The 27,477-nt window shown below is 42.4% G+C and overlaps 1 protein-coding gene, 1 long non-coding RNA gene and 1 pseudogene across 15 annotated transcripts in view; 1 reads left to right on the top strand and 2 right to left on the bottom strand.

Annotated features, from left to right (window-relative positions):
- PCNT (pericentrin) overlaps positions 1–27,477 on the bottom strand; it is a 278,152-nt gene that overhangs the window by 248,937 nt on the left and 1,738 nt on the right. For 4 of the 14 annotated variants that reach the window (XM_084820775.1, XM_084820817.1, XM_084820863.1 and 1 more), the window contains exons 2-7: positions 10,018–10,106; positions 5,916–6,080; positions 4,706–4,961; positions 3,533–3,591; positions 865–1,039; positions 5–145 (exon numbers count right to left, since the gene is read on the bottom strand). In XM_084820775.1, coding sequence (XP_084676901.1) covers positions 5–145; positions 865–1,039; positions 3,533–3,591; positions 4,706–4,961; positions 5,916–6,080; positions 10,018–10,077 — 856 coding nt within the window. In that variant the 5' untranslated portion in view covers positions 10,078–10,106. Of the gene's footprint in view, positions 1–4; positions 146–864; positions 1,040–3,532; positions 3,592–4,705; positions 4,962–5,915; positions 6,081–10,017; positions 10,107–19,419; positions 19,556–22,563; positions 23,464–24,443; positions 24,498–27,477 lie in introns of those variants that run through there. The other 10 variants (XM_084820825.1, XM_084820933.1, XM_084820873.1 and 7 more) reach the window with 8 other exon arrangements.
- On the top strand, positions 9–27,253 carry LOC146358818 (uncharacterized). The gene is made up of 6 exons (XR_014785885.1): positions 9–163; positions 5,358–5,502; positions 5,640–5,705; positions 19,075–19,191; positions 19,822–20,069; positions 25,756–27,253. It is a non-coding gene; the product is annotated as an uncharacterized LOC146358818 (long non-coding RNA).
- On the bottom strand, positions 10,114–13,861 carry LOC146358819 (uncharacterized; annotated as a pseudogene).

Raw genomic sequence — 27,477 nt, 5'->3', positions numbered from 1 at the left:
CCACCTTTTGCCTCGCCAAGGAGCAGTGAAGGCAGACAGCCTCCAATGCAGCACAATGAAGCACCAAAAGCTGGCTGTGTAGATAGCTTATGCCTCTCTTTCTTGCTGCACAGTCCCAGGATGCTCAAGAAGCACTCCAGCAGCCCTGCAGAACAGATCAAAGGTAGAGGGCGTGGTTTCGGGGGGGGGGGTTGGGGGGGTATCTACCAGGGAAGGCTTCACAGGCCAGATTAGGCCCATGGCATTCTGCAGCCCTGGTCTAGGTTTACACACCTGGGAGACAAAAGGGTTTAGCAAGAAAAGAGCTTAGAGGTGACAAGATTAGTTTTATTTCTGAGATATTATTAGATACTCTTATGATGCCTGTTTTAGGCTCCTCTGCTTTTGACAGATTTATTTTATTTATATAGAGCAACTAATAAAACTTAGACATTAATTAACATAAAATCATGCTAGAAGTGGCCATCCAGGAAGTCAGCGAGCAGCAGAAAAAACAGACTTGGAAAACATCAGTATAAAGGTGAAAGCTGAAGACGAGAATAAGGACATCCAGATTGGTACGTTCAAACTTACTAACACATCTAGGCCATCTTGCCCTGAACAGAAGATCAACATGGGTAAGAAACTTAAGAGGCAAAACATTAAGACCTGCAATACCACATCAGGCTGGCAAGAAAAAGATGTCTGAAGATCTAAAGGAGAGATAGTAAGGACGAAGAGATGCAGTTTTCATTCTACTAAGAATAGTGTCAAAGCACCTATTTGTTTTAATGGTAGTAGATTAAACCTTGTATCTTGCTCACTTCTGGCACCCTCAGAAAAATATTGCAATGATGATAACTCTTCCCAAAATACAATACCTACTTTCAGCCTGTTCCTTTTCAAAACACAGACTCTCCAATCTTCCTTTAACTTCTTCAGCTTCTGCTTTTAAGATTCTTTTCATCTCATTTAATTCAATCTGATGTCTCACAGATAATTCTTCAGACATGTTTTTTAAAGTGATATCTGTATTCGATGCCCATTCTCTTTTAAGATTCTAAAAGGAAATGAAGTCTAATATTTAAAACTTCAACACAGTAGCTTAAAAATACACACAATTTCACTTCAAAAGTAGCAAGTTTTCCAATCTGACCCATTATATCCATAGCGGCCCTCCTATGTTTCTTGGCAGTCGATTCCTACTCCATGATCCTTTACAAAAATGGAGTGGGCTTTCTGGACAGGACCTACCAAACTCTGGAGTCCATCTTTTTCCAAGCAACTTGTCTTTCAAGAAGAAAGCTACTATCTTTGCTTTCATCTCATGACCAACTTAGAAGCCGACGGATGCCTTCCTATGATGGGAATCAGGAGGCTCTGAGCGCAGCCTCAGCTAGGTCAGCCTTTAAGATTACACTATAAAACTATGAATATAAGATAGGTGCAGGGCTGGTGTCAGTACTCAGCACGGTTGGCCAAATGCAAAAGCCATGGGTGCCCTGGCAGGGTTTGCCAATGCTACACAATCCTGGGGGTCCCTGGCCCTTTCATTTTTTTTTATTATTTTGTCCCTTTCTCAGCACCTACAAAGGAACACCAGGTGCCAGCAATTCCCCCAGTGCCCCTGACACAGCAATGCTATTGTGGGTGAATAAAAATTACAATGCTTTGATTCCTCTGTCCACAGCCATCAGATGTGCTATTCTGCCTCCCCCACCGCACAACTGCCGGTGCCTTTCATTTTTCTTTCTTTCCTGGCACTCCAGAGTCTGGGTAGTTCAGAGTAGCACAGGTAGTAACATTTCTCTGTTGCCCATCAGCCCCACTTCTATGCCACTACTTCTGCTCCTGAGAGCCACCATGTGCGCTACTCTGGGTGGCAGCGGCTGGGAACAGAGAAGCACCTATGCCTGTGCTAGCTATTATGGGTGGGATGGCAACAGCCAAAGCAAGCTGAGGAATCCAGAGTAGCACAGGCAGCAGCGCTTCTCAGGTGCTGGCCATCACAACTTCTGCCATATCCACTCAGCAATAGTGCAGGTGGTAGCCTGAAGCCTGCACACTCTGGTCTCCCCAGCCCCGTTTTAAAAACTTCTCTTGCCTGGCTCTCCACTGAGCCATGGGGTCCAGAGTAGTGCAGAAAGTGATGTTCCTCCTCTGCAGCTACCATCCCACCACCAGTAGGAGAGGCAGCAGCAGCCCCTCCTCCTCTGTTGCTGGTCACCATTACCCATCACAAAGGCAGAAGAGGCCTGTGGACATGAGAGGCATCTTGCCCAGGGCTCCCCTCAAATCTGGAGCCATCCGTGGATAAGTGCAGGCAGAAGGATTTGTCTGTGCATTTATATTAACATGCTTGGATATTCAGGCATGCAAGCCAGTATGTGTATACCAGCTTTCCCCAATCTGGTGCCCTCCAGATGTTTTAGACTTCCAACTCCCATCAGCCAAAGCTAGAATGGCCAATGGTTGGGAATCTTGGGAGCTGTAGTGCAAAAGATCTGGAGGGTATCAGGTTGGGGAAGGCTGGTGTATACAGTGCCTTTAAGAATGTGAATAAGACACAGTTTGGACATGTACTTGGGTGCTGTCAGATGGAGGGTGCCTAAGGATACCACTCAGAAGGCATTGTGCAGCAATTCCTTCTTTTGATCCCTAACAGCTTTACTGCGGTAAAGAAAAAGAAAGAAGCAGCAGTGGGAATACACAAGACAGCTATAAGTGGAAGTTAATATCCTCTGGACCCCTTGTAAAATTCCAGGAATTAGGAGATGGTATGATAATAGCCTCATCTAGAAGCATCCTTGTTATAACTAGGAATGTACGAGAATTTCGTTGACACTAAAAAAATTGACAAAAATGCCCCACTAGTGACCCCAAATGTCAGCAACAACACAAGCGCAAAGTGAGTCTTTTTTTAAAAAATGCACATTTTAAAACATTTTTCAAACAGGATGCATTTTCAAGCTGTAAGGAAAGCATACATTTAAGGTGGATGCTTGGAAAAGTGTCCAATTTCCCTGTTCAAAAATGTGCACTTTTCCTCTTCAAAAAAATACACATGCTCATTTTCATGAGCGAGAACAAGGCAGAACAAGCATCAGTTTGGGAAAAGGAAAGCCTTGATGAGCTTGAATATTGATCGTTTGCCCATCCCTAGTTATAACCTAGCAGATTAAACTACAGTGTAATCCCAAGCAAATAAAATATACACAATGACCTCAAGACGCCTCCCATAAGACTTGCAGACTATCGTAACAACTGCATTGTTCTCCTCTGAATGCATTGTAGGTTCTCTCATACTGTGTGGCATCTTAAAAAACAATATATGTACATATATCCTATCAGGCATCTCAGAATTTTAAAATATGCCGTATTTTTTTAACATAGTCATACTGCTTATGTGTGCATATACCATTCTACGAAACTCTAAAATCAAGAAGTTATGGCAGTACTAAATCTAGTAAATAAATCTGTCTTCTTAAAGTAACAAATATTAACTCTCTCTCTCTCTCTCTCTCAATAAATAAATAAATAAATAAATAAATACCTCCAACATCTGGGCATGTTTCTCCTCTATTTCCAAAGCTATTTTCTTCCTCTCTTTATCTGAAAAGTGAAACACGTTGCAATATATTTGGGGTATCAATACATACAAATAAAAGTTTTAACAAACCAAAGCAAATTCTGTATTCCTTTAACTTTCAAACTTATCCCTTCTCTGTATCTACCTTTGCTCCTCTTAACCTCCCACCCCCAGCTTTTACAAAATATTCTGGGTTCTGCAAAGGTTTAACGTCAGGGTAGGCAACCACTTTGGGCCCTCAAGCAGATGTGACATTCCCACTGATCTTTGGAACATAGAAAGCAGCCTTCTACTGAGTCAGACCATGGATCCACCAAGCCCAGTATCATTAACACTGACTGGCAGCAACAGTCCAGGAAAGGTTCTTTCCTAGCTCTACCTGGGGACACAGGATTGAACCTGGGACCTTCTGCATGCAAAGCCTGTGCTCTGCCACTGAGCTACAGCCCCTCCCATCTTGGGCCTCCATTTCCCTGGATTCCCACTCATCTTGGTCATCCCCTTCCCTGGATTCCCAGTTTTCTTGCCTTCATTGCTCCTCCACCCCCGGAACCATCTTCATCCCCTGGACCCTCCTCACCACCCCCATCCTCAGGATTTCTCCCCTCTTCTGCTGCCTTCCTCTGCATTCACCTTGGAAGCCACAACACCCTAACCAGGAAGCCAGCAGATCAGGAGAAGTCACCTGATCTGCTGACTTCCTCCTTCTTGATTAGGGTTTCATGGCTGCTGAGTAGTAGTAGGCAAAGGCTGGGGAAGGTGTGGGGGGGGGGTAGTTGCACAGGGGTGGTGACAAGTACCTCTGCGCCCAGAGCCACTGCATTGCCAATTCCTGGTTTAAATGTTAATTTAAAAGAAATTAATATAATTTGAGTACAAGATTTTGTTTCACTGACAGTTTGGATTTTTTAAAGATGTGGAGTACTACTAGCCTTAGTTGCACCCACATTTCTTGAAGAAAATGTTATATACTTCTAGACTGATAATATTTTATATAATAAATTATTATCATTTTCAAGATGTGATCTACTATGACTAAAACTGGCATCTATTTTGCCCCCAGCTGGTAATGGAATAGTAGCCTAGTTCTAGAGTTACAATATTACAATACTTGGCTGAAATCTAAAAGCTCTATACCAATGTCATATTGATGCTTCAAAGCTATTTCTTCTTTTTCCTTCTGATTCTGTTCCTTGATATGCTCCAATTCAAAACAGTATCGACCTTGCATCACTGCTACTTCTTGAGCATGCTTATCATTGAGTATCTCACGTAGTTCCATTAGGGCCGTTTCCTTCTCTTTTCGAAGATTAGTCTGAATCATTTCCAACTGGGATGTATGCATATTACTTGAACTTAGTCTTAAAGCTTCCAGTTTAAGATTATGTAAGGCCTGCAGGGAAGAAAGAGAACACAAGGATTGGAAATTCTGTCTTTTTGTAATTACTTTCAGTTTTTTACAGTTCAATCCTATAGTCCATTTATGCCAGCAGGGAGAGCCTTAGAGCAGGGGTGGGCAGACTTCATCCTTGCAGGTTCTACTTTGTTTTCTACTAGAACTCCAAAACCCATCAACTGGAGCCTGATACAAAAGACATACATTTAGCATTAAAAATGCTGAGACCAGGAATTTGTTTTGAGTACCAGAACTCAATGGAGGTCAGTTCTTCTACATAAAAATCCACTCTTCATTACTCCAAGCTTTGTGCATTTCAGCAGGGGGGGGGGGGGGTGTTGCTGCTATTGTTAACAAAAATGGGAGTCAGAAAGCCTTGCCAATCTACTGCAGGTTACCCAGAGATCTACCGGTAGGACCAGACCTACCTTCTGCCCACCCGTGTCTTAGAATACCACCTTTCAAGTCCACTGCGTGGGTGATGCCCCCTGGGATTGAGATTATGCTACCGCGGGGGACAAAAATAGAGAGCATCAAGGTAAGTATGCATAGTACCCAAATAGTGGGGAGAGGTTGTTGCCCAATAACCTTTTCAAGCAAATAATTTCTCTGTTGGTGAATACCAGGCATTCCACTCAGAACATTGCTGTATTCATGAACCCCTTCACCTTGCAGGATCACACCCTAACCAAATGAAGTCGAACAGGGAGGCTGAGACAAGGAATTTGGAAGAGCACCTAGGTAATATTACACTCTCTCAATTATTTGTTCACCCAACAGTTATGTGGGTTTTATGGAAAAGTTGAATCGGAAAAATGCTGAATACCATTAAGTCAATTGTTTAGAATACTACATAATACATGTAGCATTCTAAATTCTTACAGCTTGCCTATTTTTATGTACTTGCAGCAGCTTGGGAACTATGATTTATTAATGTAATTAATAATGTACCTCTGCTTGCTGCATCTCCTCAAAATGTGTAGCTTCCATTTGTTGTTGCAATTCATCTAGCAATTGCTGCTGCTCCTTCATTAATCTAGTGTGCAACTCTGCAATTTCATTCTTATGCTGTACAATCAGTTCATCTGTTTCAAGATCATGTTCTCTTTCATGAACCTAGGGATAAGAAAAGCACATTAAAAACCTTTGCTCACATATGCAAGCACATTCATCTATTCAGTAGAAGCTATTATAAGCAGCAAGAATCAAAGGTTGTTTCCTTGTAATGATATATACCAAATTTCTGCCTCCAAAGAAAAGACATACTTTTCTAAAGTAACGATATTTACTGAGATAGGACAAGGAACATCAGAATTAGAGATCTAGATGACCTATATTGAGGGCTGTCATATGTGTGAATATATGTGTGAATATATTGAGGGCTGTCACTATAGATCTGTCTCCTACTGACTTCAGTGCATCCTGCCATTGACTCAAGGCACTCTGAAGCCCGGGCAGTGACAAGACAGGTGGCACAGAACAGAGTAAGGTTCGACTTTTGACAGATAGGTCTTTACTATTATCACATCTGCTACTCCTTTCTCTTCTAAAATATTAGCAAGGATCATCATCAGATACAAGGAAAAAAAGAAGCAATGCTGGGAAATCATAGAGTTGGAAGGGGCCATTTAGGCCGTTGAGTCCACCTCCCTGCTCAGTGCAAGAATAAAGCATCCCTGACAGATAGCTGTCCAGTCTCCGCTTGAATACCTCTAGCGACGGAGAGCCGATCACCTCCCAGAGCAGTTGATTCCACTGTCTCACTATTCTGACCTTTAGGAAGTGTTCCATGATGTTCATCCAAAATCTGCCTTCCTGTAACTTAAGCCCATTAAATATATGGCCTACAGTCTTGGATGATAGAGAACAGGTTGTAGCCCTCTTCTGTGTGACAACCCTTTGGATACTTGAAAAGTGCTACCATATCCCCACTCAGTCTTCTCTTCCCAAGGCTAAACATGATGTCAGGAATGATTCTGAGCATGTGGAGATAGTTAACAGCTCAGATTCAGACTGGGAACAGCCAGAATTGGGGGAGGTTTCCTCCCTAGTGAGCTCAGATATGGATAGGTGTTCTTCTCAGGAACTTGGCTTGCAGATGTCTCGACCTGAAGGCCCTTCCCTTTCCTCCCATGTGAGAATCCAGGTCTCGGAGGAGGAGGAATGCAGGGTGTGACCTGAGGGATGGTATAGTTTGGCGCAGAGTGAAACGGGAAAAGTTAGAGGCAGAGCTCAGACATTCCACCCGGTTGGCTATGCATGATAGCTTACGTAGGGGGGCACAACTATAAGGGAGCGGCATTCCCCCCTAAGTTATTCTGGCCAGCGAGTTCTTGTTCATCTTGTTCAAACTGCAGTCTCTGATTCCCACTTGGCTCCTCTATTGATATTCGTAATTATGTGGAGTAGCTGTTTTCCTTTGTAGTCTGACAGTCCCTGAGGATTTGCATTTGTAAGGAACCTGGTAGCTAACTAATAAAGTAGTGAACCTGAAGCCTGGGGACTTGGAGTGTGTGATTGCGAACGTAGAGAACCAAGGGACCTGACACATACCCAATTCCTTTTCCTTCAATCTGTCCTTGTAGGCCTTAGTTTCTAGTCCCCTTGTCATCTTCGTTGCCCTTCTCTAAACTCATACCAATATATCTGAATCCTTCTTAAAGTGTAGCATCAGAACTAGACACAGTATTTGAGATGAGGTCTGACCAGCGCAGAGTAGAGCAGAACTATTATTTCCCGTGATTTTGAAACTATACTTCTATTGACACAATCTAAAATTGTGTTTGCATTTTTGGCAGCCACATCACGCTGCTGACTCATATTCAGCTTGTGATCAACTACACACCTTCAAGATCCTTTTCACATGTACTATTGCCAAGCCATATTATACGTGTGCTTTTGAATGAAGACCTTTGCACTTATCTCTGTTCAATTTCAGTCATTTTCTGCCCAGTTTTCTAACCTATCAAGATGATTTTTAATTTTGTTTGTCTTCTAAAATATAGTTATCTGACCCAGTTTTGTGTCATCTGTAAATCTGATAAACATTTCCCCCACCTCTCCCTCTAAGTCATTAATGCAAACGCTGAAGAGTACAGGGGCCAGGACTGAGCCCTATGGCACCCTACTTGATACCTCCCTTCCAGGTTGATGAGGAACCATTGACAAGCACTATTTGGGTACAGCTCTCCAGCCAGCTGTAGATCCACCTAGTAGCAGTGCCATCCACCCCACACTTAACTAGCTTGCTAATCCGAATATCATGGGGCACTTTGTCAAATGCCTCGCTGAAGTCAATATATGTTATTTCCATAGCATTTCCACGATCTACTAAAGTTACCCAATCTGTTTCTCCCCTTCATGCATAAGTTGACAGGGGTAAAAGAAAGTTGTTCACTGCGCTCTTGCACAATTGAGCCAATTGCTATAAAGCTGGAGTCTGCAACGTGGCACCCATGGGCACCATTGTTCCTGAAGACACCTTCCATGACACCCTCCAGGCTCCCTGCCCTTCATGTTTTTTTAAAAAAATAAATTGGGAGCCTGGTGTGTTGCAAAGCAATGTTCTGGCCTCAGGAACAATCTTTATTTCCAAGATTGCCTGTGGGTCCCAAGTGGGCCACAGAAGCCTTCGTAGAGCAGCTGGAGCCCAGCATTTCATTTTTAAGTATGCCCAGCTGCCTGGAAAAAAAGAAAAATTTGGTCTGAAGGTGTTGGGGAGCATCCTAGTGTCATATAAAATCATAAAATGGCCCCCTTTGGGGTGAAAGAGTTCCTCAGGTTTGAATGGAGGAAAGTTACCAGAAGAAACATGCGAAGTTACAAAAGGCTGAAATGGAAAAACAGGTGTTTGTACATGCAAAGCTAACCAGGGAACATGAACAACAAGATGCAGTTAACCAGTGGAGTTTGGAAGAGGTAAAGAGGCTTCCAAGATAAGCCTAAAGCCTGAGGTAAAAGTTGTATGCTGCCATCAGATCAAGTGGCAATCAAGGTTTCTGAGAATAAGGATGTCCTGTAGCATCAAAAAGAGGAATTTCCAAAAGATGAAATGTACAATCAGGATACATAGTCAAAAGATGTGTTTTTCCACATTGTGTAAAGACTTGAGAAGGTAGAGTATTTAAGGTACACCAAAATCAGCAGAACTCTGAGGAACACATGGACACCTAAGAGAGAACCAGCTAGTGCTCAGCACACCTCCTGCTTCTGAGTAAACAACCTGGGTTTGTCACCAGGTTCTGTTCCTCCATCATTGGTAACTATTGGAGTGTATGTGGAAAGTGTGAAGATTGAATTTAGTTGCATTTGATCTAAATAAAGATGTTTTAGAAATTGCATTTAGGTTTTGAGTCTCAGTTTGTATCTCAACCCATCATCCCAGCAGTTTGTAATACTAGGGCAGAGGTGGGCAGAAGGTAGGTCTCCAGATATTTTAGACGTCAACTAGCGGAAGCTCCTACCAGCATGGCTAATGTTCAAGAATGTTGGGAGTTGAAGTGCAAACATCTGGAGTTCTTTCTGCCCATCCCTGTCCTAGAGAACTAGGAGCATCTTTGGAGACTAGAGGGGAAGGCAGGGAGCGAGAGGAACTCTTTGCCTGTGCTGTGTGTGTGTTTTGCATGTTTGTGTGTATATTGTCTGTGTTAGCTGGCTTGTTTGCTTGCTCTGGTATTTGTTTTGCCTGTGTGTGTGTTTCCCTGAGCATCACCATTTTGCCTTCTGTGAAATGGGTGTTGGAGCAGAAAACTGGTTCAGAAAAGTGGTTTTGTTTTTTGGAGCTCAGGCTATACCTCCACCTTGTACATTTTGGGGCACATTACTTTTGTTTTAGCCTTACCAGTTCTGCCTTTGGGAAATGGTTGTTTTGCATCTGGCCACAACTGCCATGGCAGCCATTTTGTGAATGGACAAACCCCTCATGGCAGCTAATTTTTGAGAGTGCTCACAGCACTCCCTCAAAATGCAAAAAGCGCCTACTGGTCCAAAGGGTCTGGGGCCTCCTGCATAAGCCAAGCTGTATATAATAATGTAAAACAATTCACTCCAATACCTTTTTTATTATTCCAGTCTGCTCTTTGGGGTCTTCTTCTAGCTGTTGCTGCTGCTCCATTCTTGCTCTTATTTCTGTATTTATTTAACCTGGAAACAAAAATAAAGGCTTTAGGAGAGATTGTCCAATTATTCTAAATACCTAAATTCTTATCAGATGTTTACATGATAATACTCAAAATCTAAGTGTTTAACAATGGGTCCTCTGCATAAGACCATAAGAGCTCTCTCTGCTAGATCAAACCAAGTATCAAATCTATTATGGCATCCTGCTTTTAACAGTGGCCAGCCAAATGCTTCTAGGAAGCCCACAAGAAGAGAATCAGGAAATAAAGCATCAAGATTGTGCATGCTGCCTCCCCAGGATATGAATGCAGTGACATTTAATATGGCTATGGCTAGTACATATGTACCATCTGCATATGTACCTGGATATGGTAGATAAGCACCATACATACCTAATCTGCATGATCTCACCCCCACCCCTTTTTGGGCAGGAAGGATAATGTAAATACATGTACTTCTAGGCCCAGCATCAGCACTTGGCATGGTTGGGCAAATGCCAAAGTCTATGGGGCCTGGAAGGCCCAAAGGGGCCAACATCAGGATTGTAAATAATTAGAACATAAGAGAAGCCATGCTGGATCAGACCAAGGGTCCATCTAGTCCAGCGTTCTGTTCACACAGTGGCCAACCATTCTACTTTTTAAGTCAGTGCTACACTGGGAGGCAATGTCATTTAGGGGAAAGGATGGCAGCTGCTAAAGAATCACCTGCCATGACTCCTTTCAGCGCTGGGTACTTGAAATGGGGAGAGGGAAAGCATGCGCTAGCCTGGACAGAATGCAGCCTGGAGGAGATTTTTTTTTCCCTGCCAAGGACCAGGCACTGAATGGAGACAGACCAAGCAGGAAGTCTCCGTAGAGGCTTCCCTGCCACATGTTCCTGTCCCCACCACCATGTAAGCTCACTGAGCTAAAGGAAGTGCTTAGAGTGCAGGTGAGAAATCATCTGGGAGATAGCTGGGGAGCAGGCAGGTGGGAAATGGCCTGGGATACCCCTGCGGAGGACCCACAGGGCATCTTGCCCAGGGGTCCTCAAACCTAGAGCTGAGCCTGTGTACTTCTCATGTCACAAATGATGGTATCCAGGGAGGAGAGAATGCTTTTTAAAACCCACATTTAGGACTGAATTACTTTAAGGGCAAAATGTACATGCCAGACTAAATCAGGAACAACCATGAGGAACTTCAGCCTTCATATTAATCTACTATTAGAAGCAGGATTGCTTGCTTTGCCGATAGAAATACCTACTGTCTTCTGGTGCTGCAATTTCATGCCAGGTGGCCCAAAAGTAGGTATACAGATGTTTAGAATATTGATGGGAGGGGGAGAGAATGTGTGAGTAGAAGATGTGTAGGTGGAGTAAGAATGACAGTTGGGAAGAGTGAGTGACAGGGAGTGACAGTTAAATCAGTTAAGTGTAGAGAGTGAGGGGAGTGAGGCCCTTAAGTATACAGTTTTTTAGTTTTTTAGTGTGTGTTTTTTACCGATATTGTGAATGATGGCAGTGAACCTGAGTCAAGAACAAAGAAAGTGGATTCTAAAGCAATACTGGAAGACTGAAAATGCCGAGCGGGTGCGCACAGCATGGCAAGAAGCATCTGACACTCCTCCACCAACACATCTGACAATCTTTCGTCTTAAGAGATAAATTTGAAGCAACAGGTGCAATGGCTAATGCACCGAAATCTGGACGTCCTAAGACGTCTATGACAGGAGGAAAATGAGATGACAGTCACTCTGACATTTGTGAACAGTCCGAAAAAGTCCACACGACATGCGTCTAAGCAGCTATCCATACCTAGAACATCCTTGCAATGCTTAATGCATAAATTGAAATTGAAGGTGTACCGTCCAAGACTGTTACATGGTCTTCTGGAGGACAACCCAGACCATCGGTTGCAATTCTGTGAGATGATGCGTAACCAAATCTCTAACGAACCAGACCTTCTTGATAAGATCATCTGGTCAGATGAGGCATCTTTCAAGTTGTCAGGCCACATGAACAGGCATAACTGTGTATATTGGGCAGATGAAAATCCTCATTTGACTATCACATCTCATCTAAGCCAGCCAAGCATCACAGTGTGGGGTGCACTGTCCAGCGAAGGTGTTATAGGACCGGTTTTCTTCGATACAACTGTGGATAGTAACAATTACCTAAACATGTTACGCGACGTGGTAGTGCCACAACTCAGAACCAGAGCTAACTTCGCCGAACTGCTCTTCCAACAAGATGGGGCACCTCCTCATTATGCTTTTGCAGTAAGGGACTATCTTGACAACACCTTCCCATAGCATTGAATCGGATGACATGGCATTGAATGGCCGCCATATTCACCTGACTTAACACCAATGGACTTCTTTTGGGGGGGTGTAGTAAAGAATAAAGTTTTTGAGAGGAATCCCCAGACAGTGGACGAATTAAAAGAGTTCATCTCAGAAGCATTTATGGACATTGATGCGGACCGGAATTTGTGTCGTACTGTGTGTCACAGTGTTCTGGACAGGTTCGAGGAATGTTGCAATGTTGATGGAATACATTTCGAGCACTTACAAGATTAAACAGTGTTAAACAAATGTAAATATAATAAACAGTGTAATAAAATGCAAATAAACTATACTGTATACCTACTTTTGGGCCACTCTGTATATGTAAGCTCAGACTAATGAGTCTCCATTTTAATAGTCTCTTCCTTGTGAAATCATCTCAAGACTGTTCTGTAGTGACTTCTGTAGGGCCTCCTCTAAACAAGTTTCAACTTTCAACTGCACATTTTTTCAATAAGCCACTTCTTGATTCAATTAATTCTCCTTCAGATAACATTTTTTTCTTTTAATGTTATTTCAGCCCTAAGCTTCTGTATTTCTGAATTACTGGATTTCAATTTCTCTTCAAATCCCAGCCTTTTAAATTCATGAGATTACACAATGATTTCCATTTTCACAGTTAGCTCATCTACAGTTTGTTCAAGAACCATTATTTTGTTAACACTTCCTTCCAAAGCATTTTCTGCTTTCCTTAACTCTGTCCTACTGAAAGTTTTTTTTTCAAATGTTGATTTTTCCTTGACTAAATTTGATAAACTTTATTCTCTGTAATTGATTTCTGATCTGAAGTCTTTGTGTTCTTTTAGTAATACCTTTTCTAATGAAGCTTTTTGAGCAAGCAGTTCAGAAAGAGTCTTGTTCCTGCTGTTCTGGCTATCAATCTGAGCTTTCATTTGATCCCTTTGTTTCTGCAAAATAGCTAACTGCCATCCAAATAGAGACTGAATTACAGTCACAGAATTAGTCACAGAATTAGAGGCTGTCTGAACATCTTTCACCAATTGCTCCTGCACTCTCAACGCCATCATTAAAGTTTCTTTTTCTTGATAGAGATTCTTAACCATTTCCTCCCAAATAAGGCTAAGTCCTCCATTGTACCTCTGAATTCTTCAACACAAGTTGCTAGATCTGTTTTCTCCTTGCTTTCTTTGGTTTTCTGGTTCCAACTCCTCCATATTTTGGCTGAGAGACTCTTCATATTTAATATGTGCTCGGTGCTCTTTTAAGTGAGCAGCTGCAATCTCAGCTGTTGCATCTTCTTGGTGTTATGATTTAGGGACTTCATTTGAGCTATCTGTCTGTAGTTCAGTACTTTTGGAGCATTTAGCTGTCTGTTTACCACCTAATAGCAGATTAAATGCTTCTAAATAAAGTATAAACCTACGATTGTTTCGTGGGTTACAATCTAGGGTTTGTACTAAGAATTAGTACAGGAAAATCTTTTTGATCCATGTTTTAATTTATTATAAATATGCTTATAACATAACATTAAAATATATTGTATATATAAAAACATATAAACAGTTCTTGTTCTTAAACACAGCTCTGTTAAAGATCCTTAGATCGTAATAGCTTAACAAGAAATAGAACTTCTTAACTATTTATTGTCTTAAGACTTCTAGTCTTAATACCTTAAAAAAAGGAGAGATCTCATTCTAAGTACCAAGTTCTCTATTCAATATTGAATAGGCTATTCAGCTAACCGCTGCAAAGATTTGGTGAGGTTCTAAGAAGAAGCCCCCACATTGTAAATTCAACACGTATTTATACTTGTGTGTAGAAATTACCTCATAACTTTTATTATCAACTGTCCCATAAATCTGTGCTCACAGTCTTATTTATCTCATTGTTATTAAACATCCCTAAAAATTGGAACATCTATAAAAGGCTTACACGTACACCTTTCAGGCTAGATAAGATCAATTTTGAATTATACCTTTAAGAGGTATGTTGTTGTTTATTCGGTCAGTCGCTTCCGACTCTTCGTGACTTCATGGACCAGCCCATGCCAGAGCTTCCTGTCCGCCGTCGCCACCCCCAGCTCCCCCAAGGTCAAGTCCATCATCTCCAGAATATCATCCATCCACCTTGCCCTTGGTCGGCCCCTCTTCCTTTGGCCTTCCCCTTTCTCCAACATCAGCATCAGCATCTTCTCCAGGGTATCCTGTCTTCTCATTATGTGGCCAAAGTACTTCAGTTTTGCCTTTAATATCCTTCCCTCAAGTGAGCAGTCTGGCTTTATTTCCTGGAGTATGGACTGGTTTGATCTTCTTGCAGTCCAAGGCACTCTCCGAATTTTCCTCCAGCACCACAGTTCAAAAGCATCTATCTTCCTTCGCTCAGCCTTCCTTATGGTCCAGCTCTCGCAGCCATAGGTTACTACGGGGAATACCATTGCTTCAACTGTGCGGACCTTTGTTGTCAGTGTGATGTCTCTGCTCTTAACTATTTTATCAAGATTTGTCACTGCTGTCCTCCCAAGAAGTAAACGTCTTCTGATTTCCTGGCTGCAGTCAGTGTCTGCAGTAATCTTTGCGCCTAGACAAAGTCTGTCACTGCCTCCACGTTTTCTCCCTCTATTTGCCAGTGATCAATCAAGCTGGTTGCCATAATCTTGGTTTTTTTGAGGTTTAACTGCAACCCAGCTTTTGCACTTTCTTCTTTCACCTTTGTCATGAGGTTCCTCAGCTCCTCCTCGCTTTCAGCCATCAAAGTGGTATCATCTGCATATCTGAGATTGTTAATGTTTCTTCCAGCGATTTTAACTCCAGCCTTGGCTTCATCAAGCCCAGCACGTCGCATGATGTGTTCTGTGTACAGGCTGAATAGGTAGGGTGAGAGTATACAACCCTGCCATACTCCTTTCCCAGTCTTAAACCAGTCCGTTGTTCCATGGTCTGTTCTTACTGTTGCTACTTGGTCGTTATACAGATTCCTCAGGAGGCAGACAAGATGACTTGGTATCCCCATACCACCAAGAACTTGCCACAATTTGTTATGATCCACACAGTCAAAGGCTTTAGAATAGTCAATAAAACAGAAATAGATGTTTTTCTGAAACTCCCTGGCTTTCTCCATTATCCAGCAGATATTGGCAATTTGGTCTCTAGTTCCCCTGCCTTTTCTAAACCCAGCTTGTACATCTGGCAATTCTCGTTCCATGAATTGCTGGAGTCTACCTTGCAAGATCTTGAGCATTACCTTACTGGCATGTGAAAGAAGTGCCACTGTTCGATAGTTTGAACATTCTTTGGTGCTTCCCTTTTTTGGTATGGGGATATAGGTTGATTTTTTCCAATCTGTTGGCCATTCTTGTGTTTTCCAAATTTGCTGGCATATGGCATGCATCACCTTGACAGCATCATCTTGCAAGATCTTTAACAGTTCAGCTGGGATACCGTCATCTCGTACTGCCTTGTTATTAGCAATGCTTCTTAAGGCCCATTCAACCTCACTCTTCAGGATGTCTAGCTCTAGCTTACTGACCACACCGTCAAATCTATCCCCGATATTATCCTTCCTATACAGATCTTCCATATATTCTTGCCACCTTTTCTTGATCTCTTCTGCTAGGTCCTTGCCATCTTTGTTTTTGATCATACCCATTTTTGCCTGGAATTTACCTCCGATGTTCTAATTTTCTGGAAGAGGTCTCTTGTCCTTCCTATTCTATTATCTTCTTCCGCTTCCGCGCATTGCTTGTTTAAAAATAATTCCTTATCTCTTCTGGCTAACCTCTGGAATTTTGCATTTAATTGGGCATATCTCCCCCTATCACTGTTGCCTTTTGCTTTCCTTCTTTCTTGGGCTGCTTCCAGTGTCTCAGCAGACAGTCATCTTGCCTTCTTGGTTTTCTTTTTCTTTGGGACGTTGTTTGTTGCCGCCTCCTGAACAATGTTGCGAACTTCTGTCCATAGTTCTTCCAGGACCCTATCTACTAAATCTAGTTCCTTAAATCTAGTTCCTTCACCTCCACTGCATATTCATGAGGAATATTAGTGAGCTCATATCTAACTGATCTGTGGGTCTTCCCTATTCTCTTTAGTCTGATTCTAAATTGTGCAATAAGAAGTTCGTGATCTGAACTACAATCAGCTCCAGGTCTTGTTTTTACCAACTGCATAGATGTCCGCCACCTTTGGCTACAAAGGATGTAGTCAATCTGATTTAATTTGCCAATTAAACCTGAGTACATGAATTTTTTTAAACATCTGTATATCAAGCTTTTTGATGTGCATACCTTACACAGTATTTTTTGCTCATTAATTAATACGCAAAAACTTTAAGTACACTTTTGACCTGGAATATTACAATCTCACACCTCAAATAACTTTTTGGCCCAAGTGATAGGGCTTTACATCAGCATTTTTTCTTTGTGTAACATCCAGGTCATCTTAACCATTATTTTTATGACAGTAACCCAGGATGCATTGTGAACTTGCTTGTGTCTCTGTATCTTCTCTTGAATACAATTTAATAAAATATCCTTTACTTTATTTACGTTTTCAAATTCTCAGTTATTTATCATTGAACATTTGGCATCTGCATTTCATAATAAGACATCTTATACCGCTTTAAGAGAGGTGGATTAGCATTTTTTCAATAGTCTTCCCAGCATGTCCAATAAAGCAAAGTCAGCTATTTCCTAAAATCCATGACATCAGGCTTCTTGATAAACCTTGTCAAGAACTGTTCCCCCACCCCCGCCCATGCCACTCTATTTGCTTAATTAGACCAATATCTCTTATCACTAAGACAATACGGCCATTACCTATATCTTTTTATTCTTATCTTTCATTCTGTGATGGAACACCTTCCAAAAATGACTGTGGATTTTGTATCGAGCTCAGTTTTATGAAAAGTCTGCTGCTGCACATTGGAACACATCTGCTCATCAAAACTGAACATTAACTCATCACTATTAGGAACTAAAACATCCCTATAGTGAGATATGCTCCATGTAACATTTCCAAAAACTCTGTGTCCAGAGCTGTTAAATTGATCTGACTGCTCCTGCTGCAGAAAATATTTAGCTACTTTATCTGCATCTTCAATAAAACTTCTTAGTTCTACCACATACTCTTTTAAATAGTTATCAGATTCAAAGCTTTCAGTGTCCTTTTGGACTTTGACTTTATTTAGGTTTTGCTTTGCACCAATACGTTTATCAAACTGCATACTCGAAGACCATGTTAAAATTCTATTTCCCTATCAACCAACTGCAATTCTTCTTCAGGTTGGCATAGCTTCACAGTATCATAGAAATATAGGGTTGGAAGGGGCCTATAAGACCATCAAGTCCAACCCCCACTTATTCTATCTCCCTTCAAGTTTTGTTCTGTCTCTGCAGCACCTCCTGCAACACTGTTTTTGTTCTTTCAGCTTTATATTGTTAGACAGATATTCCTTTATCATACTCACGACTTGGGTTTTTTTTCCTGTCTCAAAAAGTTTATACTACCATCATTTGGTGGTTTCCCAACTTTTGTTTGTCCCCCCGCTCCTTTCAAAAAGTTTGAAATGTCTCTCCTAAGGTTTAGTTACTGGCAGTAAGCGCTTTAAGCTAAAATATGCTAGTAAAGGCTAAAACATGCCCTTTTGCCTTCAGCCCCAGAGAGCTTCTCCAAAATGGAATTCAGCCCTCAGACTGAAATAGGTTCAACACTCCTGACATAGAAGAGTTTGCAAGGAATCCTAGGAGAGCACTGCTTCCCTTTCCAGTCCCCATCAGCAAGGGCTGTTCCACACAGTGCTAGATGTAGAGAGGCAGTTTTGCCTTTGCTACAAGTGCAGCAGTTTTCTTTTCCCATTAGAATAGGGCTGAACTAGGTTCCTGCTCCTTGTGATTCAGATATGAATGACTTGCATCAAATCACCAAACATCAGGGGAGTTTAAAGAGCAGTTTGGGGGGCTCTAGACAACTGAGGCAATTTGGTCTTCCAAGCCTGGGAATGTTTAAAAGCTATGCTTTCATTTTGTTTTAGTATGTGCATTGTCATACAGCTAGATTGAGTAACATAGCATGGAGACAGTGACATGATGCATGCACTGTTTCTCAAATTAACATCAAGTGATTGTTAATTTAACCTACTTAGCACATCATGATCATAGATTACATTTCACACATATAGTTCAGCACATGACTGACTGTGTGCTTCCGATGTTACATGTAAGATTTAACTTTCTTTTATAACCTCCCAAGCTGTTTGAGGGGGCTGTTTGAGAGCTGTCCACCAACCCCCCAGAACAGATTTTCAGGGGGCAGAGGGGAGAGAAGAATAGCAAAAATCACCTTCACCAAGTTTTGATAGCAGGAAACTCCTCTAGAACATAAGCCCTTCTGTGAACAGAAAGGCATTGTTGGATGTAACTCCATGTATTACAGTATGACTGCTGAAAATGTATCCCACATTCTCTCTTCCAACCTGCCCCATATTGATACAAATCTGTGTATTGGGTGAACAGCCCTTCCTCCCTAATAGGTGGTAGCAGTATCTCCTACACAGGGCAAGAATGCTTTGTCTTTAGAAAACAGGAGTTGGGTTATGGGGCTGTAGCAATGAAAGCATACATGCATGTAAGCTCTCCACCGGTGAGCGACAAACATTCCACTTCAACCGTAACTACTGGTGCCCAAACACTTACGGATCTTTTTGTGTTGCAGGATCACAGCTGAAGCATATGAATAAAACAATGACTGCAGTCATTTCTACTACAACTCCTGTGTGAGAGAAGCAAGGCAGCTCTGTCTTCATTACCATCTACAAAGCACTAGGCTCAGGTATGAACAGTGGCAACTGCTGCCAATTACTATTCCAGTGTACTTCTTAGCTCTCCAACAGGTCGTTCTCCAACTGGTTCAGATTCAAGGATGTTACCCCTAGCCCTGCCCAGAACATGCAGATAGCAAGACAGGCCACCAGCAAGACATGCAGCGCCTGTGACCAGTATTAATCTAGCTATTCCTCTATAGAGTTGCCATCTTTTTGTTCTAGCAGAGCCACTGTACCTTTGCAGGGAGTTTGACAGACTGTAACGCAACAGGCGATGCTATACACAGCACAGGCATAAACCAATTGGGGCAGGTTGCATCTGTTACTCTGCTGTTTGCCTTTCAAAGGCATAGGAACTAGAGATGAGCAGGCCTGGAAAAAATGGAAAGATGAGGGGGAAACATGAGCCTTTTGTTTTTTTCTGAAAAATTCAAAGAATTTTGGATTTTTTTTTAATGATGAATAAGATGTTTATGACAAGGTGTTCATATATTACTACCTGGGCTTTATCCCCCCAAAATGATTTCTAAAACTACATAACAGGAAGACTTTTATGTAAGACTAGAGATGTAACATTTTTGGAAATGTTGAAGCTATGGGAGAGTGTTGGAAACCTCATTCATTTATTCTGCCTGCAGATCTCACTGCCGTCCTGCGGAACTCTTCCAAGTGGTCCAGGGGCTGTTAACACCCTCCCCAACAAATGGGGCCCTGGTCAAGGACCTGCTGTGACCTTTTTGCATCACATTTTGAGGACAAAATCACTTGCCTCCACAGCGGACTTGATGCTGTTGTTAGTGCAGTTCCAGTTGAGGTGTATGACGCCACCATCTGCCTGATTTTGTGGGATCAATTTCAGTTACTGCAGCCTGATGATGTGGACAAGGTGGTTGCAGCAATGTGAACGACCACGTGCCCTCTTGACGCCTGCTCCTCTGGCTAATAAAAGCTAGCTGAGGGAGTATGACTGGGTGGGTTCAGGGATTGATAAACGCTTCCCTTCAGGAAGGGGTGGTCCCTGCTGCCCTTAAGGAGGCAGTAGTGTGACCACTCCTGAAGAACCCCACTCTGGACACAATGGTATTAGACAACTACTGCCCAGTCGCAAATACCCTGTCTTAGGGAAGATACTTGAGAGGATTGTGGTGAAGCAACTGCAAGCGCTCTTGGAGGATACTGATTATCTAGACCAATTCCAGTCTGGGTTTCGATCTGGTTACAGGACTGAATCAGCCTTGGTCACCCTGATGGATGACCTTTATCAAGAGAGGGGCAGGGGGAGTACAACCCTGTTAATTCTGCTTGACCTCTCATCGGATTTGATACCATCAACCATGGCATCCTCCTGGGTAGACTCCGTGGGATGGGTATAGGAGGCACTGTGCTACAGTGGTTCCGGTCCTACCTATGGGGCCATTTTGAGAGAGTAACATTAGGTGACTATTCCTCAGCCCCTTAGCAATTGAGATATGAGGTGCTGCAGGGTACCATCTTGTCCCCAATGTTGTTTAACATCTATATGAAGCCACCGGCTGGAGCGGTCATGAGGGGATTTGGAGCTAAATGCCATCAGTATGCCGATGACATCCAGCTGTCTCCCTATGACATCTGAATCAGGAGAGGCTGTGCAAGTCCGGGATCAGTGCCCAAACTCAGTAATGGGCTGGATGAGGGCTAAAAAACTGAAGCTGAAACCTGGCAGATGGATGCCCTGTGGGTAAGTGGTTCCCGGGTCAGGGAGACAGGCCCATTGCCTGTTCTGGATGAGGCTGCACTCCCTCTGAAAGATCAGGTTCGTAGTCTGGGGGTACTGCTAGATCCATCACTGTCGCTGGAGGCCCAAGTGACTGTAGCAGCTCAGAGTGCATTTTACCAGCTTCGGCTGGCTTGCCAGCTAAGGCCTGTCCTGGACAGGAATAGCTTGGCCATGGGGATACAGGCATTAGTAACCTCAGGACTGGATTACTGCAATGCGCTCTATGTGGGACTGCCTTTAAGGCTGCTCCAGAAGCTGGAGCTAGTGTAGAATGCAGCAGCTCAGTTGTTGTCAGGAGCTTCCCCTTTTCAGCATGCAACTCCTTTGCTGAGGGAACTGCTCAGACCAGCTTTAAGGTATTATTAGTACTAGCATATGAAGCCCTAAATAACCTGGGACCAGGACATCTGAGAGAGTGCCTTCTTCCTTACTAACCTGCCCAGTCACTGAGGTCATCAGAGGGCCTGTCCTTGGTGGTTTAACATGAACCCATGGCCCACCTGGAGTCCATTAGGAAAAGAGCCCTCAGTGTGCTGGCCCCTTCCTGTGGAACACCTTGCCTTCGGAGGTCAGGCAAGCACCAACGTTGTGTTGCTTTCGGTGCCTCCTGAAGACACTGTTATTTCAAGAGGCTTTCCTTGAGTAACCAGCTGTGGTTTATTAAATTCAGAATGTGTTTCTTTCAAAATGTTTTAATTGTTTTAACATAGTGTTTTATTTTTTTATCAGCACCTGGGCTAGCATGAGCATGCCATGACCAATGCTGCTTGATGAAGCATGCTTTCTTATTTTTAAAAAACATTTTACGGCCAGGGCAGCCGGCCAGGCATGAACATGGTTACAGATGCCCTTTTCATTATTTTTACTTTAAAATACATATTTTTTTCTAAAACAAAATGCTTATTCCCAAATACATGCGTTTAGCATCAGGGCCACAGAAGCAAAATCCATTTTATTCCTGTGGTCATTATGGAGATTTATGCAAGTTTAAAATGTGGAACTACATATGCTCAGATTGTTGGGTTTTTTTATCAGGGTTGGCAAAAAGTTGAGGTATTTTTCTTTTCCACCCACCCCTTTTTTTTGCTCTAGCGTATCAGGAATGTAGAAGCAATTATAAAGCATGGAATGGCAGCAGGGCAGGCATAAGAGAAATGTTAGTTGTGTGTTTCAGAATGGAAGTAGCATACATGGCCATCAAGCACAGTCCCCTGTAAGACTATTAAGTACAGTGTCTAAAATTAGCTAGCTATATCACCACTCACAATTTAGGGATTTACATCATGCATTTCTCAAACCCAACAAAATGAAAAATACAGAAAAAGGCCAGATTGGTACCCCAAAATAATTTACTATAGGATAGAACAAGAAGAGAAAACAAAGGATGACTTGTTGACACCCTCATCCCAGATGATGCCAATTAAATATATCAACAGCCCATCCTGAACATTCACACTGCCCTTCAGAGGCCTCAGTAGCTACTAACTAAGAACATCAGGCCACATAACAAGGACACAGATATAGGGACCAGACCGTGCAACAAACCCAGATGCCAACTCTGTCCCCATATCACCCCGGCAACAGGACCTAATAACGTCACCCACAACATCAGGGGTTCATTCACATGCTCATCTTCCAGTGTGAGATATCTTCTGTCAGCAATGTCCTTCTGCATTCCACATATAGCAAACAGGACAGTCTCTACGGAAAAGAATAAATGGCCACAATCTGCCATCAGAAATGCCAGCGTTCAAAAAACAGCGGGAGAACACCTCAGCCTCCAGGGCAGTCTCTCACCTACCTCAGCATGGCCACTGTGAAGCAAAAAAACTTCAAACAGAGATAAGAGCAAGAGACTGCCAAGTTAGAATTGAACCTCTTGATGAACTCCAGAGGACTGAATCAGGATAATTTTTTTAAAACCACACCTAGTGCCAGGATATTTGCGTTATTAGCAACAACTCTTTTGCAAATGGTCACATTTAATAATACGATTATCATTCTGCATTTAATTTCTCTCCAAACTCACTGTTTACATTTTCTCAGCTCCCAACCATGTGTACTGTAATAAGAACATAAGAATAGCCATGCTGGATCAGACCAAGGGCCCATCTAGTCCACCACTTTGTTCACACAGCGACCAACCAGCTGACGACCAGGAACCCACAAGCAGGACACAAGTGCCACAGCATCCTCCTGCCCATGTTCCCCAGCAACTGGTCTACATAGGCATACTGCCTCTGGTACTGGAGGTAGCCCATAGCCATCAAAACTAGTAGCCATTGCAAGACTTCTCCAGGAATTTGTCTAACCCCTTTAAAGTCGTCCAAACTGCTGGTTCTTGTGGTAGCGAATTCCACAGTTTAACTATGAGCTATGTGAAGTATACCAGATATTCCTAATAATATTGCATGCATCTAATGACGTGGATTATACTCTACAAACGCTTATACTATAATACATTTCTAAGTCCTTAAGACACCACAACATTCCTTGTTATTTTATTATTTTACTAATTACAAAGAATTACATTATTTTACTAATTACAAAGAATTACAATAATGTTTCAAAATTGTTCTAGAGCTCCAGTCAAACCATAGCACATTCAAAATATAAGTAGATAAATATTACTATTTACACAGTATTGATGTTATACAAATAAATCAAATATAAACCTTATGAATATAATACTTAAACATTAAATCATACACAGCAAAACATAAAGATTATTCTGAAAGGATATAAGCCGTCTGCTTTGCTATGAACTTATTTTGCTATACTCCCATCCCTAACTCTAAATATGTTAATTTGATCATATATACCATATCCCATAACCTGTTAATTAAGCAATGCAGTGTTAGTTTTTTTCCAGTTATAAGCAATGATGTCGCAAGCTGCTGTTAACATATGCACAACCATATCAACATCCTCCTCCCGTACAAAGCCCTTAAAATAACAGAATAAACCCACAAATGGGTCTGATGGTATATCTTATCCTGTCATATCTTTAATTTTTCCAGGGTTAATATTCAGTAACTTCTGATTATTAGGCATGACCAAAAAATATGAATATCTGCTTTCACTGAACCACATCTCCAACACTTATCCCTCAAACCAGCATAGATTCTTCTCAGCCTCAAAGAAGTCAAGTACTGCCTACAGATCATCTTGAAAAAAATTCTCTTTAGGAATCAAACATTACTTTTTTAGGCACCTTAATCCATACCTATTTCCATATTTCTGCAGATATTGTCCTAGAGAAGTCTTTCCCCCACTTTACCTGATATTAATTTTTAGATGATTCCATTTTAACAAACATTTTATAAATACCACTCAATATTCCATGTGAATAAAGTAAATCAATGTTTCAAATTCAGAGCTCTCTCTCAGGGAGCCATAGGGAGACTTGTTGTTTTTGTCAGATGAGTGCATCTAGGCCATGATAGCTAAGTGAAGCTCCAACCCTATATAAACTTATCTGTGAGTAACTCTCACTAAACTTACCTACTTATTGTTGTATTTTTTATGACTTGTTGTAAATGGCCCAGAGATCTTCACCTACGGGATGGTATAGAAATGAAATAAATAATAATTACTTCTGAGTAGACAAATAGGATTGCTCTGCAAATCTGCTAGCCTTTAAGGTGCTTCAAAACACTGTCATTTCCTCTATATTCTAGTCCGTCACTGCTAAAACAGTGTCCCAATTTTGCTTTTGAGGGCAATTCCAGGGATGCCTTTTAAACTTCTTAATGCAAATTCCTGCAGCTTATTTATTTATTACATTTCTGTACCACCCAATAGCCAAAGCTATTACAGTTCCCATTATTTTACTTCCTTTGCAGATCTCCGTAACATAAAGCTTTCAGGGAGAGAGGGTTCTGCAGCATGCTCATAAATCACAGACAAATAGCCCGTGCATGAACCCCAAGGGCTTCTCCACACTGGGCTTTTTTATCTCACAATATAACCGGGGCTTCTGCTTCCGGATTCTTTGCAGGATAAAGACTGGTTCTTTACACAGCCAGGTTTTCTTAAATGAGTGATGCCACCTGCCCTTTACACTGCTAGCTGGAGCCCGGCGGGATACTATCGGATGCCAGCAGCGTTGTGCACCCACAGCCCACCTCCTCTGGGGTAGCCCCTCCCCTTCTCAGCATGAATTTTTCCATTTTAACTTCCTTGCCTCCTCTTTTCACTTCCACGGCCTCTGATCCCTACCTCGGCCACTTTTACATAGAATCCACAGTACTTTTGCAACTTCAGAAGTCTGCTCCCCCCACCACATGTATTTATTTATTTATTTATTTGCAATATTTATATACCGCTCCATATCTAGAATAGATTTTGGAGCGGTGAACACAAGAGATAAAACGGTAAAAGGATAAAAAAAAATTTGAAAGATTAAAGTTATGCTATTTTTAAAAAACAGAATACCAATAAAAAACGTGACTGGTCAATTAATGAATGCCTCCTGGAACAGTGCTGTTTTCAGGAGGTGCCAAAAACAGCAGTGTTGGTGCCTGTCTGACCTCCAGGGGCAGGGACTTCCGAAGAGTGGTCACCACATTGAAGGCTCTTCTCCTAGTGGACTCCAATCAGGCCATAGGTCCATGTGCTCCTGAACCACCAGGAACATGTCCTGTAAAGACCTCAGTGGCCAGGCTGGTTGGTAAGGGAGAAGGCGCTCTCTCAGGTATTTATTTATTTTTATTTATTTCATTTCTATACCATCCAATAGCCGAAGCTCAGGTACCGACCAGGTATCCTGGTCCCAAGTTGTTTACCCTTTAACAATTACCCTTTTCTCTTTTAGGTGTACATGGAGACTGAGTGGAAAAGGGTTAAAACCTCTCTGGGAAGCAACTGCAGAGCAGAGCTATGATTCCTCCCCCCACCCCCACAATATCTCATTAAAAAGAAGAAGGAAGCAGCTGAAAGGTGGGCCTCCAGAATGCTGCCATGCCTGCTCCGCAAGTCAATGGGTAGCAGAACGGTGAAGAGGCGACAAGATGCAGGCGCGGCAGGGTAACACTTCCCACCCCACTGTCATTACTAGCAACATTATCATAACCACACCCCCAACATCTACCCACACAATGTGCGTCATTGCACAATGGCAGAAGCACATGGGCAGGCAATAGCAGTGTAATGGCACGGCTTGAAAAAATACCACATTTTCCCCATTCAGAAACACCGTGCATGAGGAATGACGGTCACACTACAAAACCCAGGTGTAGAAAAGCCCTAATGTACCACACTGGTGTAGTTCATTTTTAACTGTTGATCATTTATATTTTAATACATCTTTAACAAAAAGAACAAAGTCCCCTATTTGTTTTTAAATCAGCACATGCAGAATAAATCACTGATGCAGAGTAAATGAATAATACAGCAGACAGTGAACTGCCTTCAACAATTTGTAACAGCAGTTTGGGTTGGGGGAATCATACAAGATGTTCTTGGTAGTAGGATGGAAATGAAACCAACATATAGACCACAATCCTATGCATGTTCAGACAAAAAAAATCCTACAACTTCTAGCATTCCTCAGCCAGCGTGGCTGGTTGAGGAATTCTGGGAGTTATAGGACTTTTGATTGAATTCTTAATTTGGAGAGCTACCAAAAGATGCTCTGATTCAGCTCTGTAGGTTGGAACAATGGGCTTTGTGGCCATGCGTGTCTTTCACCTGAGGATATCTGCTGCTGCAGCAGCCGCTACCAACCACCCTAGTGATTTTCCACTACATCACAAGGCAGCCCCTTATGCATCCTAAAGAAAGGAATGTGGGGGCAACGGAATGAAGAACATGCACATAAAAAGGTGGAAAAAATGCAGTGACACGTGGTGTAGATGGAACCACTAAAATGGACCCAATTAGGGAGCTGAGTAAAGGCCAATGCCTAGGCACTATCGCACTCCCCAGTTGCAGACAGCTCTATTGCAGACCAGGAGCCCTGCACCTGACCCAATCCTCTACACTGCACAGCATATGCATACTTAGAGGTGCATGAAGAGGGTTGGTGGCTCCTGAGAGATGTGAACAGAGGGTATAGAGGAGGACTGCAAGTGGCTCAGCCAAAAATGAACAAACTCAAACCTGGAGAGAAAGAGGTTGCTAAAAACTAGAAGGGCAGAAGGACAGCCAGTGTTGCCCCTGTGAAGAAAGCTTGTTAGATTCTAGCTTCATTTTCCCCCTTGTTGTCTGTATGGGTGGGGTCGCACTTGGACTCCCACCCTTACTGTTATGTTTGTTGAGGACTACGAAGTTGGTGTGTTCTAATGTAGTCATTTTAATAAAGAGGCCTGTTTGATACCAAAGAGTCTCCAGTGTGCTGGCTGGACAGCAGGATCATAAATGCAATGCCAGAAGAATGAGTAACCCCTCCTCCCCTCCCTTTCACACACTCCTGGGGACACTACAGCAGAGGCAGCTGGCTGATGTGGACAAACAGGGCTGAGCCCCACCTCAGCTGCCTCCTTTCCTGATCTCCCTCACTCCCCAACCCACCCCCCAAACAGCTAGACCTTAGCAA

The sequence above is a fragment of the Heloderma suspectum genome, chromosome 1 (genome assembly GCF_057233095.1).
Source record: "Heloderma suspectum isolate Gila_16-S chromosome 1, 16-S_ref, whole genome shotgun sequence".
Lineage (NCBI taxonomy): Eukaryota > Metazoa > Chordata > Lepidosauria > Squamata > Helodermatidae > Heloderma > Heloderma suspectum.
The sequence above is the reverse complement of the archived record's forward strand: the minus strand, read 5'-3'. Positions and strand labels throughout refer to the sequence as shown.